Source organism: Entelurus aequoreus, linkage group LG19 (assembly GCF_033978785.1).
Source record: "Entelurus aequoreus isolate RoL-2023_Sb linkage group LG19, RoL_Eaeq_v1.1, whole genome shotgun sequence".
Taxonomy (NCBI): domain Eukaryota; kingdom Metazoa; phylum Chordata; class Actinopteri; order Syngnathiformes; family Syngnathidae; genus Entelurus; species Entelurus aequoreus.
In genome coordinates this window covers 24,833,390-24,851,751 of record NC_084749.1, presented here as the reverse complement: position 1 = coordinate 24,851,751, position 18,362 = coordinate 24,833,390, and the positions used below count along the sequence as shown (strand labels likewise).

General features: G+C 41.0%; 1 protein-coding gene across 1 annotated transcript in view; it reads left to right on the top strand.

The window, feature by feature from the left end:
• Window positions 1-18,362, top strand: part of mylk4b (myosin light chain kinase family, member 4b) — an 87,960-nt gene that overhangs the window by 8,934 nt on the left and 60,664 nt on the right. The window contains exon 2 of the mRNA XM_062028148.1: window positions 9,225-9,471. Coding sequence (XP_061884132.1) covers window positions 9,225-9,471 — 247 coding nt within the window. The remainder of the gene's footprint in view (window positions 1-9,224; window positions 9,472-18,362) is intronic.

Here is an 18,362-nt window from a genome sequence, read left to right as displayed (position 1 = left end):
ATATATATACTCTATTAGCCACAACACAACCAGGCTTATATTTAATATGCCACAAATTAATCCTGCATAATAACACCTGCGTGTTTGTTATGCTAGCTCCTAGCTCCTCTGCTAGCTCCTAGCTCCATAGAACACGCCAATACAATTCAAACACCCGATCAACACACACAATCACTCAGCCCAAAAGACCGTTCACCTAACCCAAGGTTCATAAAGCTTATATATTTTTAAAAAGTACCGTACGTGACGCGCACGTACGGTACGGTACGTGTTATGCTAGCTCCTAGCTCCTCTGCTAGCTCCTAGCTCCATAGAACACGCCAATACAATTCAAACACATGATCAACACACACAATCACTCAGCCCAAAAGACCGTTCACCTAACCCAAGGTTCATAAAGCTTATATATTTAAAAAAAGTTACGTACATACGCAAAAAAAAGCCAAAGCTGCATACTCACAGTAGCACGTCTGCGTCTTTGTCATCCAAATCAAAGTAATCCTGGTAAGAGTCTGTGTTGTCCCAGTTCTCTACAGGCGTCTGTGTATCCAAATCAAAAGTCCTCCTGTTTAGAGTCTCTGTTATCCGAGTTCTTCCATCTTGACTGCATCTTTCGGGAATGTAAACAAAGAAGCGCCGGCTGTGTACTGTTGTGGCTGACTACGTTCGAAAAATACGTCCATTTCGCACCGACAACTTTCTTCTTTGCTTGCTCGGCTTCCTTCTCCATAATGCAATGAACATGATTGAAACAGATTCACGAACACAGATGTCCAGAATACTGTGGAATTATGAAATGAAAACAGAGCTTTTTCGTAACGGCTTCAATGTGGAAGGCATACCCGTGTTCGTCGGGCTACGTCACACGCATACGTCATCCTCAGAGGCGTTTCGAACCGGAAGTTTAGCGGCAAATTTAAAATGTCACTTTATAAGTTAACCCGGCCGTATTGGCATGTGTTATAATGTTAAGATTTCATCATTGATATATAAACTATCAGACTGCGTGGTCGGTAGTAGTGGGTTTCAGTAGGCCTTTAAAGTGTCGAAAATTCAATCACTATGCAAAAGTGTGCAAAACTAAGTCCCACACCCCAGGTAGAACAGTGCACAGAGAAATCCACACAGTTGGTGAAGATAATGAAGATGATAGCTCAGAGCTATTTGTGGACACTGTTACTACAGAGAAAGAAGATGAGGAAAGTGCATATGCAGCCATTGGATTGGGGCCACAGAACAGAAAATTGACTTTTAAGCTAGATACTGGGGCACAAGCAAGTGTAATACCAGCCAAAGACTTTAATGCGCTAATGCCCAGCACACAATTAATGACTGCTGACCGTAAGTTAACGGGCTACGGCGGACATGCGCTGGAAGTGAACGGCTACTGCAAAATAGCAAGTACATACAAAGCTAAGTCAACCACAGAAAAGTTCTACATAGTGAACTTTAAAGGCCCACCCATCCTAGGCTACAAATCCTGCAAGGCCCTGGGACTCATCAAAGTAGTGTACGCAGTCAACAGTGATGAAGGGAACAGCACCCAGTCAGACCACATCCTAAGTGAGTACTCAGATGTTTTTAAAGGCATCGGCACACTCCCAGGCGAATGTAGTTTCAGAATAGACCCCAAAGTAGCACCAGTTGTCTGCCCACCACGGAGGGTACCATTTGCTCTTAAAGACCGTCTAAAAATAGAGCTAGACAACATGGAGAGGGACAGAATAATATGCAAGGTGACAGCCCACCCAGTGGGTTAATGCCCTAGTAGTGTGCGAAAAGCCCAAGACACGCAAACTCAGAGTGTGCCTAGACCCAAGACCCCTAAACAAGGCAATAATGAGGCCATATTACCCCCTACCCACACTGGAGGGCGTGACATCCAAGTTAGCAGGGGAAAAGTATTTCAGCATCCTAGACGCAAGATCAGGGTATTGGGCAATCAAGTTAAGTGAGGAATCCTCACTGCTCACTACATTTAACACCACTTTCGGAAGATACCGTTTCCTCAGGCTGCCCTTCGGCATCGTGTCCGCCCAGGACGAGTTCCAGAGGAGGGTGGAGAGACATACGAAGGCCTGGAGGAGTAGCTGGCATCGTTGACGACATCGTCGTGTTTGGAAAAACAAAGCAGGAACACAAGAGCAATCTCCGGGCCATGCTCGACCGCACCAGAGAGAGAGGCATACGCCTGAATACAGATAAATGCCGCATTTGTGTTTCTGAGGTGAGCTACTTTGGCCATAAGCTCACAGCCAACGGTTTAAAACCAGACCCACTTAAGGTGAGAGCCATCAGAGACATGCCACCGCCAACAAGTGAGGCAGAGCTCGAAACCGTGCTAGGCATGGTCAACAACCTAGCGAGATTTGCACCCAACCTATCTGAGGTGTGTGCACCACTCAGACTACTGCTAAGACAGGACACAGAGTTCATATGGGGCACTATGCATGATAACACGTTTCAGAAGATGAAAGAGATCATCACAGTGGAGCCAGGGCCAGTGTTGGCTTACTTTCATCCCGAAAAAGAAGTGACACATGCAGGAAGGAAGACCTGTAGCATATGCATCCAAGCTGCTCACCAGCACAGAGCAAAATTACGCCCAAATTGAGAAGGAGCTGTATGCAGTCCTGTATAGGTGTAAGAGGTTCCATGAGTACCTCTATGGGCGAAACATAACTGTGGAATCAGACCACAAACCGCTAGAGACCATTCTCCGAAAACCCCTAGCCCTTGCTCCACCGCGTTTACAGCTTATGATGCTTGCGTTGCAGAAATACAGCATAACTCTAGCGGGGGCTAGCATGGGAGCTAGAAAACAAAAGGAGCTTAGCGTGGAAGCTAATATACCAAAACAGGAATCAAACTGTCGTTACCTGTTGCTTGTAGCAAATTAGGAAGCCAGACTGTCTGACCGGCAAAGGCAGGATTAAATAGTGCTCTGATTAGGGCTCGGGAAACAGGTGAGCTTCCCGAACACCAATCAGAGACAGGTGAAGACAATAAGCACCCACGGAAATAGAAAACAAACCCAGGGGTGCACAAAACAAGAACTGAGGGAGTCCAAAAACCGAACAGAACATGATCCGAGCAGCGGATCATAACAATATATATATATATTAGGGATGTCCGATAATATCGGACTGCCGATATTATCGGCCGATAAATGCTTTAAAATGTAATATCGGAAATTATCGGTATCGGTTTCATGATTATCAGTATCGGTTTCAAAAAGTTAAATTTATGACTTTTTAAAACGCTGCTGTGTACACGGACATAAGGAGAAGTACAGAGCGCCAATAAACCTTAAAGGCACTTCCTTTGCGTGCCTGCCCAGTCACATAATATCTACGGCTTTTCACACACACAAGTGAATGCAAGGCATACTTGGTCAACAGCCATACAGGTCACACTGAGGGTGGCCGTATAAACAACTTTAACACTGTTACAAATATGCGCCACACTGTGAACCCACACCAAACAAGAATGACAAACACATTTTGGGAGAACATCCGCACCGTAACACAACATAAACACAATAGAACAAATACCAGAACCCCTTGCAGCACTAACTCTTCTGGGACGCTACAATATACACTAGGGATGTGCGTATCGATCCTGTGGTATCGATATATCGATACTCACACGCTATTCATTTGGCATCACTTTTCTGAAAAAAGTATCGATATAAACCAAAAAACGGCGTGTGGGGGGTGCAAGCATCACTTTCAGATGTTTTTGATTACTTACTTAACTTACTAAGTGCTGGGACACCCCTGTACCTTAGCTGGCCCAGTCACGTCACAGGAGACAGCGAATGAGCGTTGTCAACGTGCAACACACACACAGCCAGCCGACAGCGATGCAGCCAGGAATATCCAGTGTCAGGCATTGTTTATTTTATTTTTTTACTGAATATTTTTGTTTAAATGATTATCCTAAATTCAAATAATTTCCACACAGGGGAATTTACTGTTAGTTGAAAATTGCTTGAGCATTTAAAACAAGATAAGAAAGAGATACAATTTGGAGATTCTTCATCTTTGCAATACAGTTTTATTTTTTTCCAAGAAAATCTTGAAATATATGATTGAATGTGATTTTGGTTTTAATCTGTAACATGATTTCTTACATTTAGAAAACATTAGCCTATTTCATATTTCATTAATTGCTAATTATATCACAAACTTAAAAAAATAACTGCAGCTTCTTGCGATTCGGATTTGACAGTTAATTGGAAAGCCCTAATATCTAATTATTATTATATATAATATATAATTTTTATTATATATAATATTTAATTTATTTTTCAGATTTATATTATTTATTTTAATTTTACTTTTATTATATATTGACCATAATACATGTGGTATAAATGGTCTGTATTTGTCTTGTGATTTGTCTTAAATAATAATAGTAATAATATTTTTGACTGACAAAAATTGCCAATAAGAAATTAATGGTATCGGTATCAATGAAAATGCAAGAAAAAGTATCGGTATCGTATCGAATCCTAAAAGTGTGGTATCGCCCATCTCTAATATACACCCCCGCTACCCCCTACCCCCTATATATTTATATATATATATATATATATATATATATATATATATATATATATATATATATATATATATATATATATATATATATATATATATATATATATACACACATATATATTAGTGCAATCAACAATAATAAGGTCGTGCCGTGTTGGTACTGACTTTATCACCCTCTACAACATGTACAGGCAGAGTGCTAGCCCAGCCACATGTTGTAGGCGGCATCTGCTTGCACACGTAAGTGAATGCAAGGCATACTTGGTCAACAGCCATACAGGTTACACTAACTCTTCCTGGCTGAAATATACACCCCCGCTACCACCAAACCCCGCCCACCTCAACCGACGCACGGAGGGGGGTGGGGGGAGGGGGGGTTGATGTGTGGGGGCACAGTGTAGGGGGCGGGGCGGGGTTTGGTGGTAGCGGGGGTGTATATTTCAGCCAGGAAGAGTTAGGACTGCAAGGTGTTCTGGGTATTTGTTCTGTTGTGTTTATGTTGTCTCACGGTGCGGATGTTCTCCCGAAATGTGTTTGTCATTCTTGTTTGGTGTGGGTTCACAGTGTGGCACATATTAAGAGTGTTAAAGTTGTTTTATACGGTCACCGTCAGTGTAACCTGTATGGCTGTGGACCAGGTATGCCTTGCTGTCACTTACATGTGCAAGCAGAAGCCGCTCGCAACATGTGACTGGGCTGTCACGCTGTCTGTACATGTTGTAGAGGGTGATAAAGGCAGTACCATCACAGCACGCCCTAATTATTGCTGTTAGGGTGCGACCCCTGCTCTATATTATATGTATAACAACGGGCGGGTGGCGGGCGGTTGTGGTTCTGATAAAATGTTAGTTCGGTTCGATGGCGGGTGGAGGACGACTTTTGTGATGCGAATGAAATAATTGCCTATCCGTGCATCTCTAATATATATATATATGTGTATTTGTATTTATTTTTTTGTGGGGTTTTTTGTCATGTCAGAAAGTTGTTAGCTTAAAAAACAGCTCATGTGACAGCTTTTTGTGAATGTTTTGCATTGTAAAGTAACATGTTAAGCTCGAACTCTGGATCTGTCCTGTTACCAATACCAAGCTTATTCTTGAGCCCTTGGACGCTTGCACAACATGCTGCTCTGCTTGTTCCCTTGGATTCGCACTGGCAGGACTATCCGCTAACCAATCGTGCTAAATAGAGTCCGGAGACACTTTCCCATCGAGTGCCAACATTTCTTTCCGGTGTTCTGGCGAGACACGCTCCCCACTGGAATTTACTCACCCCCTGCATCTGCGCATGCCTATGAATCCAGGGAAGATCTAAATGTAACGTGTATTGAAGGACTCTTTCACATGAGCTCAATCATTACACTAAATAACACATTTTTTTGGGGGTCATTTATTATACATGTCTCACACTACAATATATATAATCATATAATATGATCAGGTCATTACACTAAACAACAATATTTTTGTCTTTTGTCAGCCCGAAACGCATGTGTCAGAAACAGATGCGGAAGCAAATTTCTATGTGATAATACATCATATTGTAGGTGTTTATTACCCTTTTGCATTCATACTGTTTTTTACATTTTTGTTATGCTTTGCTTGTTTGTAAAATATACACAACTATCAAGGAGCTGGTCTGAGAAGTAAAAGAGGAGCGATCTTCATATGTTGTTAATATTCAGTGAATTATTGTTCATAGTTAATATTGTAAATCCCACTTTCTTTATTTTCATGTACGTTTTGGGTGTCCAATTCAATAAAGAAAATTAAAATTCCATTCCGTTTTATTGAGTTGTCTTTCATAACGTTTTTAGAATTCGGATTAACGTACCTGGAAAAAAGGGACCCTAACACACATACTGTACAGCAGATTTGCACAGCTAAATGTGTACATATAATTTATAAACACATACACATTGGCCCCCGAGTCAAAATATTTGCACAGCTCAGCGCTAGATCATCCTCTCTCGATCTTTGGTCATGCGCAGCCCACTACAACTCAAACAACGTAACAAACACACTTTTACTTTATATATTATCCCATCCGAAATGTGCTGTCAACATAACATTAACATTAAATCAAACTGACGTAACTAATGTTGGTTTTGACCTGAAACGCTGTCGGTATAATACAGTTGTTGTGTCAGTCAGGTGGAGAGCATCGCAATCACTGGAGGAGCCCATTTTGCATAAAGAAGCACATTCAAATGTAAACTATTGCTTGACAAGGCTCTTCATATGAAATTTTACCCCAAACAAATTCATGGTCACGTCATGCTCTGTCACTGATTAGAATATGAAGACACTTTTTCCATCTTCATTTCCGGTGGCTCTGTGACGGGCCTCATTAGTACTTGCTTTGCAAAGCAGAGGGTCTACGTTTCGAATTCTAGTCATCAACATTTTAGTATGCTTTTTAAATTGAAGTTTTAACAATGTTAAAATGATTTAATATGTTAAACTTCAACGTATTAATAAAAAATGGGACTGTTACAAAATCATGCTGATTGTCAAAGATGTTAGATGATAGTTCTACTTCTGTGACGATATGTCACTTAATTTCTATTTGTGCTTTCCTGTTTTGTATTTACTTCCTATCAATGCTCTTATTTTGTTTCCATTTCCTGCTTGTCCCGCTGAGTGCTGTTTTTTCCCTCACCTGCTGTTGATTGGCAGCCGGTCCACACCGGCTGCCAATCAGCATGTTTCCATTAATGCCTGTCTCGCGCGCTCCTCAGTGCTCGAGGATTGCTTTATATTTAGAACTGTACAAGCACGACTGCTTCCTTCTCTAATTTGAGTGAATTAAAATCATGTTACCTGATCCTCACTCTCCTGGTTCATGCATCTTGGGGTCACTACAACCGCAGCCATGCGAGTTCCTAACATAATCCTCGAGCCAGACTGTGACCTCGCAGGGACCCCTGTTGGCGACGCTGTGCCAACGTTCTGGACCGCACAATTCTTGGAAGACTTGAAAGCCAGGTTTGTGCGGTCTCAGCCCACAGCAGGCTCGGACCTTCTCCCTCCGCCTCGGCCGCCGATTCCGGCTTTCCACCCGGCTCGGCCACCGCCGCCATCTTCTCGGTCTCCTGCTGTGCAACCTCCTTTACCGGCTCCACGGCGATCGCGTCGAACACCGATCGCAGCCCCGCGTCGAACGCCGGTCCCCCCCGCTCCTCCTGCCAGTCCGGCTAAGACTCCGTTGGAGCCCACCAGGATGTCCTTCCTGGCCTCCTGTTGGGACTTGGCGCGGGACGTGTCGTTGTCCCTCCTCCTAGCCCCCTTTCGCCCGTCCCTGGCACCAGAGGACACCAACAACCAGGAGCTTTTTCTCCCAATAATGGACGGCGTCTGGCTGCCGCCTAGTGGAGGGGGGGCTACTACCGGCAGCGGTGCTGGGAAGCACACGCCGCTGTCATCCCCGTTGTCTGCGTCTCCTCTCATGACGACATCATCCTCTGTGGCGGGCTTTCCCACGGCGCCGCCATCTTCCTCGTCACTGGCGGGACTCTGCACGGCGCCGCCATCTTCCTCGTCGCCAACGGATCCGCCCACGACACTGTCAGCATCATCGTCGAAAACTCCTCCCATGATGCTGTTATCATTGTTGACAACTCCTCCCATGACGCTGACATCATCATCGTCGTCGCCGCCGGCTCGGCGATCTCCTCCTCGTCGGCCTAAGACGTGGCCGTATTATGGACTCCCTCCGCTCTGTCGGCAGCGATCCGCAGGACCCAGGTGTGGACCTTCGCAGCTGCTGGTGCGGCAGTACCACACGCGACCTTCTCCTCCTCGTCAGCCACGTTACGTGGTTGCCCGCTTTACCAGATGCAGCGGCGTTCAACGCGTCGCCGCCACCTGACTCTCCCTCGCTGGCAGCGGGGACACTTGGCCTGGTGACCCTCCGCCCTCCCTTGACTTTTGAACTCTTTCAGTTTTGTTTACTAGGGACATCTGGAATCCGTCCCTAAAGGGGGATCTTGTGACGATCTGTCACTTCATTTCTGTTTGTGCTTCCTTGTTTTGTATTGACTTCCTATCATTGCTCTTATTTTGTTTCCATTTACTGCTTGTCCCGCTGAGCGCTGTGTTTTTTCCCCACACCTGCTGTTGATTGGCAGCCGATCTACCCCGGCTGCCAATCAGCATGTTTCTATTTATGCCTGTCTCAGTGCTCGTGGATTGCCTTATGTTTAGAACTTTACATGCACGACTGCTTCCTTCTCTGTTATGAGTGAATTAAAATCATCTTACCTGATATATATATATAAATATATATATATATATATATATATATATATATATATATATATATATATATATATGTTACGAAAAATATGGTACTTTGTGCATATACACTAAATTAATAATACAAATATTTCTTAATTAAACTGTCACGTAAATTAAAGTGCAAATGAAAATACAGCTTCACCACTTTAGTCGTAATTTTTGTGTTAAGAAACTTATCTATGACTGTAGTTTGGCTCCAGACGTCTTCTGTTTGTTTGAGATTGTCTTTACTGCCACAAGTGGTGTAAAAGTTTATTACAACTGAATACCGCTGAGAACGGTATGGCCCACAGCTGAGAAACAATTTGATTTTGAGTGCACATTGTAAAATGAAGGTTGTAATGTCTTGTTATAATTGCAGGTCAGACAAGAAGATTTCTTGTGAGGAGTCTGGAAAGACGAATGGAAATATGCCAACATCAGCTGTACCTCCCCCCATACCCATGTCTCCCATTGTTGAGAAGATGGAGGGGCTGAAGGCTATTCGCAACCGTAGCAACAGTCTTCGTTTTGGACGGCTGGCCTTCTACAGACACCTGGAGAAAGTGGGAACCATGCGCTGCTTTTGGGAACTAAAACACATCGAGTTGGAAGGAGGCAATCAACAGGTAAATCCCTTAAAAAAAAAAGGGAAAAAAAAGTCATCCATAATGACTGTATGAGAAGCTGGTGTCTTATAAATACAAGGTCATTTGTCCTGATCCTACATCTACAGGGGAGGCCGAAGGCTTGCTATTTTGGCACTGCACCTGTTGGCGCAAACCACCCTGGTAGGAATGTGAGCGGCTCACTAGAGGGTGGTGTTGGATTTGTTATATGTTTGTATTGCCACTTGAAACACACACAAACACAGACCGAAGTATCTGGCAGTGAGTCAAGGGCACAAGCCAGATGGGATCCCTAGGTGGGAGGGAGGTCTGTGAGCTTGGACTGGTGCTATCTAAACAAATCAAATGTGACACGGTGTCATGTCTTTTGAAACACCAGCACAATTATTATTTGATCAATAATAGTCATTGATAATTATTTTAGTGTTCTCGTGAGACGTGTAGAAATGCCGACTCAACACCAAGCCAACCCGGAGTCAATGAAGAGAACGTTGTTGTAAGCTTGACCATTTACTTTTGACATTTCTTCAAAGACAAGATGGTGAAAAACTGAAAAGAACAAAGAGACACAGACACACTTTTTGCCTCTGTACTATGACATACAAAATGTAATTGTAATGTCCCAAAATGCCCAGCAGAGGGAGACTCCCGATGCCTGAATGACTACAACACATCGACAATTCTATTCAACATATCGGCACTATTACACTTTTTTAACGTGTCTGACATGTTGTTAACTTGTTAAACTTACGGCATTGCTTCTTTGCTGCTTTGTCTAGGATGGCAACATAAATTACTACAGAAGCCCACAACATGTACGACTTGCTTTCGAACGAATACCGGAAGTCAACAAACAGGAAGTAATTTAGCGGAAGTGACATAATCTAACTGCTGTTTACCGATTATAGCATGCAAGAAACAAAAAACAACTTTAGCTCCAAATTAAAGCATTGTAGTCACTAATACAAAAGTATTATCAAGTAATTATGTAAAGAATATAAACAGTTGACTTCAGGACAACACAATTATCATAGTACACATTTTACAATATCATTCTCAAATATTTTCATTGGATCATTTGGCGAGCACCGTATCGAGTTGATTCATATAAGCATTTAAGACAGGCCTGGGCAATTATTTTGACTCGGGGGGGCCAAATTTTGAGAAAAAAATGTGTCTGGGGGCCGGTATCTCTCTCTCTCTCTCTCTCTCTCTCTCTCTCTCTCTCTCTCTCTCTCTCTCTCTCTCTCTCTCTCTCTATATATATATATATATATATATATATATATATATATATATATATATATTCAGTGGGGAAGTTGTGTAACTGTAGTCCTCATAGCCTGTTGAAGTAGCCAAAATAAAGCATTAGATCCATAATAATGCACTGTTCACATTCACAACTACCGGTTTACAGAACACAGTAGTTGGGGAAACTCTTTGAGGAACCCCACTTGTTCCTTTCAGATGCAATTATTGTAGCACAACTTCTATTTTCGCTGCTCCTGCTCTACAGACGGGTTCTTAAGCCATTCAGACATTTTGTTGACAATGAGTTCAATTTACAGTACATGTGGCACAAATAATTATTTGCATGCAATTTACAAAGTTATACTTGTGCAATGCCCTTCAAAGTTGTCATTAACCATGAAAGGAGTGCTAGAAATACTGACTGGTAAATATAATTTGGAGCGTGCATGCGAACATCAACTGCTGTGTCTGAAGTTAAAGGATAGCAGGCATCTGATTCGCAGTGACACCCTGAACTGAACACCACCTGTCCCATTCCCGTCTCAGAGACAGCGTGTTTTCCTTTTAGGTCCAGGAGTGGGAGGCAGTGAGTAAGTTGGCCAGAGTGTGAGTGGGTGGTTAGGTGGGTGGGTGTCTTTAACAGCATAGACCGCTGTTCTTTTCCAAATTTGCAAGCAAGACTCTTGGAATACATGCTTAGCTAGAATCCTTCTATTTTCTCATCGAGGTCTACATCATTGCCCGATGTCTACAAGTTGTTATCGACTGCCAGAGACTCAGGACAGACAGCCAAGATGCTTAAATAAATCTCACAGTCTAAGCAGGACGGCAAAGGAATGAAGAACTCTCTAAGAGATAAAGATTTATGGATATTAGGGTGTGTGTGGCTTGTGGCCATTTTTTTGTGGCTGCGGCTGTGGACATTATTTTCCAGCAAAAAGCGGTGGACCACGCCTTCTGGGCTGCAGGTAAAACAGAGACCTTGATCCTGAAATTAAAGTTGACTACAAACATGAATAATTAAGGATTTACTGCATTAATTATGATGCGCTGTTGGTCTCAACTGGTCTTAAACTTGTCTGAAGGCCTGCAACAACCAATGTATCATATGAACTCCTGTCCATATCTCACCATGAGAAGCATTTAGGAAAGCCAAATTTTTTACGTGTCACCGTACAATTAAAACTGTATACAGAGTGTATGTATCATAAGCAACATACGTTAGGTCAGGAAAAAACGCAGAGGCTATTTCATCCCTACAAGACTGTTTCGCAGGTTTCCCTGCTCTTTAGGGGAGTTCCTGAAGAACCTGCGAAACAGGCTTGTAGGGATGAAATAGCCTCTGTGTTTTTTCCTGACTTAACGTATATACCGCTCTACCGTATTGAGCACTGTATAACGGATAAACCACAGTAACCTCGACTATAATAAGCAACATATACATTTGAAACTTTTAAACATATTCTAAGCCACAGAGTTGAGCCCCTCTACTTTCCGACTCAATTTGGAGAATTTTGTGACCGGCGACTGATGTTAAGTGGCAACAGAACAATATGTAGTGCAGAAAGAAGTACAAACTAAGATCTCTGAAAAGTTACAATATTTCCCTAATTTTTATTGCATGAGCTAAAGAGTGGAAAATATGTTGTTAAATTACATGTATAATACCAGCTGTGACGTCTAAATTCTGTCACCTAGCACTACACCCCCTCCTGCAAAAAATGCATATGTGCCATCTGTGTTACACTGAATGCTGAATATACAGTAAGCCAGTTTACAATGGTGACATAATTAGTCAGTGAAGGTATTTCATCCTGAGAATCGTCCTATTACAGAATACACAAAATAAATATAAATGTAAACTTTTGTTGTTAGCCCCGGCCTATTTCTCTCAAATGTTGTTAAATCTGTGTTAGGAAGCACTTCTTTTTTGCCAAGGTAATCCAACCACTTCACGGTGTGGCATATCAAGATGCTGATCAGCAGGCATGTGCACAGATAGACCCCAAGTGGTGCTCAAATGTCTGTCCTTCTGCCCTGCATGAGAAAAGTGCCGTTTCTGCTGGAGCCCAATTTTATTTTATTTTTTCATTCATTTTAAGCAGTGGTTATTTTATGCAGAAAGGAAAATCACAACTAAGTCAATTTACCAACATTTTATTTATTAAACAGTTATTAAGCAGTGGCAGAAACATTCATGTAATTTCAAGACAGTAAGTGTAAGATTGTCAGACATTTTAAAACAAGCACTTTTGTGCATGATGTCACAAAGATGACATACCAAAACAACACTAAATTAAAGTGCACTTTTTGTACAGAATGCCACTACAATATTTTAAAACAAATAAAGTGCTGTTTTGTGCATGATGTCACACAAGATATTTCAAAAACTGTAAAATAAAAATTTGCTGCATAATAGGAAATCAAATTGTGTATGTCCTTCGCTATGTGGTGGGTTATTGCGGAAGTTATCTCCTTCTGTTGTTGACTATTTTTTGTTGATGTGAAATGGAAGACGCCAGGCTCAAATGGGTCAGTGCTGGTTGATTCTGCATTTTGTTGGCTGTGGCACCGGCCAGAGATGTTGACATGCAGAGTTTCAAGCACTCTTAATTCTATAGTGGGTGACTTTTCAAATAATGCTACAATTAGTAGTGCTGCTACTTTTTGTAGCAACGCTTTTGCCGCATACTTGACATATTACTGTTCAACATCTTCCCGCTTGAAGCCAAACCACTGCAGGACAAAGTTTTTGTTGGGAATGAATTCTTCCCCCATTTGTTACCAGATTCGCATCTTTCTCTCTCTCGTATTACGACTCGCACCGCTCCGCTTGCACCACAGCTAACTTTACCCATGCCGCTTACCTCTCTGCTCCACGGGGGCTTATGACATTGCACGTGCGACAGTATGTGACGTATGTAAGAAGGTGCGCTTGTTTTACGTTTCTGTGAGAAGGAGAGACAAGAAAGAGTGAGAAATCTCTGTAGTGTAATGCCCGCAGCAAAAAGCAACTGCGTGAGAACGTATACTCGAATGTTCACGATATAGTCATTTTGTATTTTGCACAGAGACAAACCCGCTATATATCGAGTATATTCGATATATCGCCCAGCCCTATATGTATATATATATATATATATATATATATATATATATATATATATATATATATATATATATATAGATAGATAGATAGATAGATAGATAGATAGATAGATATACACATATATATATATATGTATATATGTATATATATATATATATATATATATATATATATATATATATATATATATATATATATATATATATATATATATGTATGTATATATATATAAATATATATATATATATATATATATATATATATATATATATATATATATATATATATATATATATATATATATGTATATATATATATATATATATATATGTATATATATATACATATTTATATATATACACAACTGAATATTCAGAAAAGCGAACTATTTTTTGTGAATAATTTGGCAAGGTCACTCCCGCGCTCACAATTCCCCTTTAAGATCTCAGAGGACGGATTTAAATATCTGGGTGTGTTCGTCTCGAATTCTCCCACAGAGCTGTTCCGTAAAAACTTTCAGGCACTGTTGGACAAATGTAAATCGGACTTGTCCAGGTGGGCTGCCCTCCTCCTATCCCTGGTTGGCCGCATTAACCTCATAAAAATGATTTTACTTCCGAAATTTTTATATCTCTTTCAGTACATCCCTATATGTCTCAACAAATCTTTTTTTGTTGGCCTTGATCAACAACTTCTTGCTTTCATTTGGCAAAACAGGCCACCCCGCCTTAGGAAAGCCATGGAAGTGCTAGAGCACTTCCAAACTTTAGAAATTATTTCTGGGCCTGCAATATTAATAAACTTCTGTACTGGGTCCGCTGCGACTCCCCAGCCGCCTGTCCACCTTGGGCTCACATAGAGGTGGCATCGTCTAATGGTTCCCTGCACGCGGTGATTTGCTCACAGCTACCCTTATGTTCATTGGGGACCTCCCTAAACCCAGTTGTTAAAAATACCATTAAAATTTGGACTCAATTTAGGAAACATCACGGCTTGCACAGGGCTTCCAGCGGTGCTTCGATTTTGAACAATCCCGCCTTTCTCCCTGCCTGCTCTGATTCCGCGCTAACGGTCGACTAACGGCCTTAAAATTCTGTACCACGATGGAGTGTTCTCTTCCTTCGCTTGTCTGTCAACAAGATACAATCTGCCTAATACTCATTTCTTTCGATACCTTCAAACAAGGCATTATATTAAAAAACTATTTCCTCATTTTCCCAACCGCCCCCCAGAAGCAGAAATTGATCGGTTTCTTTCCTTTGACTCTGACCAACGACGTTTGATATCTGTCATATATAATGAAATCGGCCTTCTGAATCCACTTAACACTTCACCTGCCAGAGAATCCTGGGAGCATGACTTTGGGGCACCTATACCTGACGGGCGGTGGAGAAAGGCTTTGAGGCTGGTACATTCATCGTCTATATGCGTTAGGCATGGCCTAATACAGTGTAAAGTACTACATAAAGCACATTTCACCAATGCTAGACTGGCTAAAATATACCCCAACCATAGCGACGCTTGTAACCGCTGTAGACAATCCCCAGCTGACCATTTGCATATGTTCTGGACGTGCCCAAAACTCTCAAGTTTTTGGTCGGCTATTTTTGACACTGTCGGGCAGGCCCTCGATAGGACAATAACACCCAGCCCGCTGACTGCCCGCTGACTGCCCTTTTTGGCGTTCCGCAGGTGGACGGTTTACCTGCAACCGCTCGTCATGTCATTGCGTTAACGACTCTGCTGGCTAGGCGTACAATTATTTTTAAATGGAAGCTTGCATCTCCGCCGAGCCATAACAGTTGGATACAAGATGTCTTGCGGTGTCTGCAATTAGAGAAGCTTCAGTTCTCGCAGAAAAGTTTTGTGTCATCTTTCCATAAAACTTGGGGTCCCCTCTTAGACCTTATTAGGGACAAGCTTGACATCACCCTAAGCGATTCCAGTAACACAATTTAGACAGAGCTGACCGACCCTTATTCCTTGTGTTTATTTAGTTTTACGTTATATTTTATTGTATATCTTATGTATTATTTATTTATTTATTTTACCTTATCTATTCTTTTATTTATCATTAATATATTTTGTTAGATTGAATCTAAGTTTGCATATATTCATGTGTGTCTATATTTGTTGTGGGCACTAGGTGACAATTACCTTGGGAATTAAGTGGGTGGGTATTGTAAGGGATGGGGTTTTTTATGTTACATATTGTAAAATGTGCAGATACCTCAACTTGCTGTTGCCATGATCCATCATACTGTACTGTCTGCAAAATTCAATAAAAATATTTGGAAAAAAACAACAACAACTGATATCTCTTAGTATTACCATTCTTACTATACTTTCGTTTTTATTACCCTCCAGCTTATAGCCCGTTTTTGAGGAATTTCAGAGAGACATGCAAGAAACATTATTACATAATGGATTGTAAGTATGTTTTAACTGGATATGGATTTATTTTGTTTGGACCTGTTTGGACCTTGTTTGGAATATACTAAAAATGTACATATACACTATTTGAGTCCAGTCATAGATCTTTCCATTTATATAACACAGTGAAAATGGGCATATTTCAGACATAGTTGCAATTGACGATACGTCACGATTAATCCTATGTACAAGATAATGAATCTGTATTTGTTTAAATACATTTGACAGCCCTAAATATAAATCAGGGGTGTAAAGACTTACATGGTATGTGTATTTCTGGTCTTGTCACCTTCTCCAGTGCAGCTGGATCAAAAAAGACATCGGAGATGCTTTACTGAACAAAAAGTTGCTTAATTACAACCGAGCGTCATTATACAGGACTGCAGTACCTGGAGGAGGTCAAGTTAAAAAATGTGTCTCTCCTAACTTGGAGAAGCGAAACCATCCATTTTATATTCCTCCTTCCTGTCTCTCTGTGTGTGTGCTAAGCCACGTGAGCACATCCTGACCATAAAAGGAGATGTTTGTGTGTAAGTGTCTGGAAAACAACTGCTTTAAGTCATAATTTAAATGTTGGCATTGATCTAGACAGGTAGTCTCTTCTCAAGGATAGGGCTATCACTTTTGCAATCCAAAATCCCAATTAGAGAAGTGATCCAATCTACATGCAAATGTCAAACTAAGGGGCCTTATCTTATTATGTGCTCAAACTGAAACACCAATATTTACTTAAACTTGGTGGTTTGCTTTCTCCAAGATGAATATGAACATTCACCATATGCAAAACATAATATGAGTTAATTAATTCACTTAGCATGAAACGAGAGCAACTGTACCAAACTGAAAGCTCTGTATCGATTTTCCACTCGGTTTCAAGGGAGTGACAGGAAGTGTACATTTGGTGTTGTGATTCACTTCCACAAGTCTATGGATTGTGACTAAAATGGAACTATATTTAATTTGTATTTGAATGTTTTACTAATTGGAAAATTACCTGCTAGTAGACTGCAATTGCATTTCCATGCTCCATTTTAAAAATATCACACACATTCACATACACGTGCACACACACAGGTGCATGCACACACACAGAGACACGCACACATGCGAGCACACACACGTTGCCGGCGCCGTGCACTCAGCTCCTTTTAAAGGAATGTTTCAGTGTCCACCTGGAGCGTTGTATAAGTGAGTTGCATGATAATTATGACGGGGACCGAACTGTGTTGATACAGACTGTCATCAGCCAATGGTGACACAAGTACCTGTAAACAGATATTATTAAACCATGTGCAGCTACAGAGATAATAATGTGCGACTTATTTTCCAATACCATGTACTTTGCATATTTCCAGTATTAAATCTACTTCCGGTGTTGGAGAATCAGGACACTATGGTAGTGCTACTATGGTTGTAACCCCAACAAAAAGGAATACATGCAGAACAGAACATCTTAACGCAAGAGCAGGTAAATTGAGAGAGAAGAACATGGAGCCCTAGTGGGATTAACATCAGATATCGTACTAGAAAATGTCAACACGACATTGCTAAGTGTCCCGACTAATTATAGCACAGAGGCCAAAAGCTGATTTATACAACTAAATCTTGATGATTGACTGACACCTTTGGCTGTTGTGTGGCTATTCACTGAAAATTAATGGATAAACAAAATAAGTTGTTTTTTATTCAGGGATTTACTTGGCCACAGTGTGTTACATGTGCAAAACTTTTGTCGCGCAACTCAATGCAACCTTCAGTGTTAACTTTCACAGCAGTGTTTAATTAAATTTTTTGGCTATAGTCTTCCCAAAAATGTATTTTAGTTTGACTAAAATTTTGGTCCTTTAAATTAATTTGAATTCAGTCAAGATTTGGTTGGCTAAATTTCACAACATTTAACCTGCTATAATTTACAAAACATTTAATTCACTAAAATATAGAGTATAAAAGTATAAAAGTTTCCCTTGAAAGCACTCACATTTAGACTATCTGCAAAGCATTTCCTTTGCCAGAACAAACAGGCTCAGAGACAGCTTCTTTCCCAGAGCTGTCACCATCTTGAACTCTAACTTATAATAATAATTCACCCCTATACAAT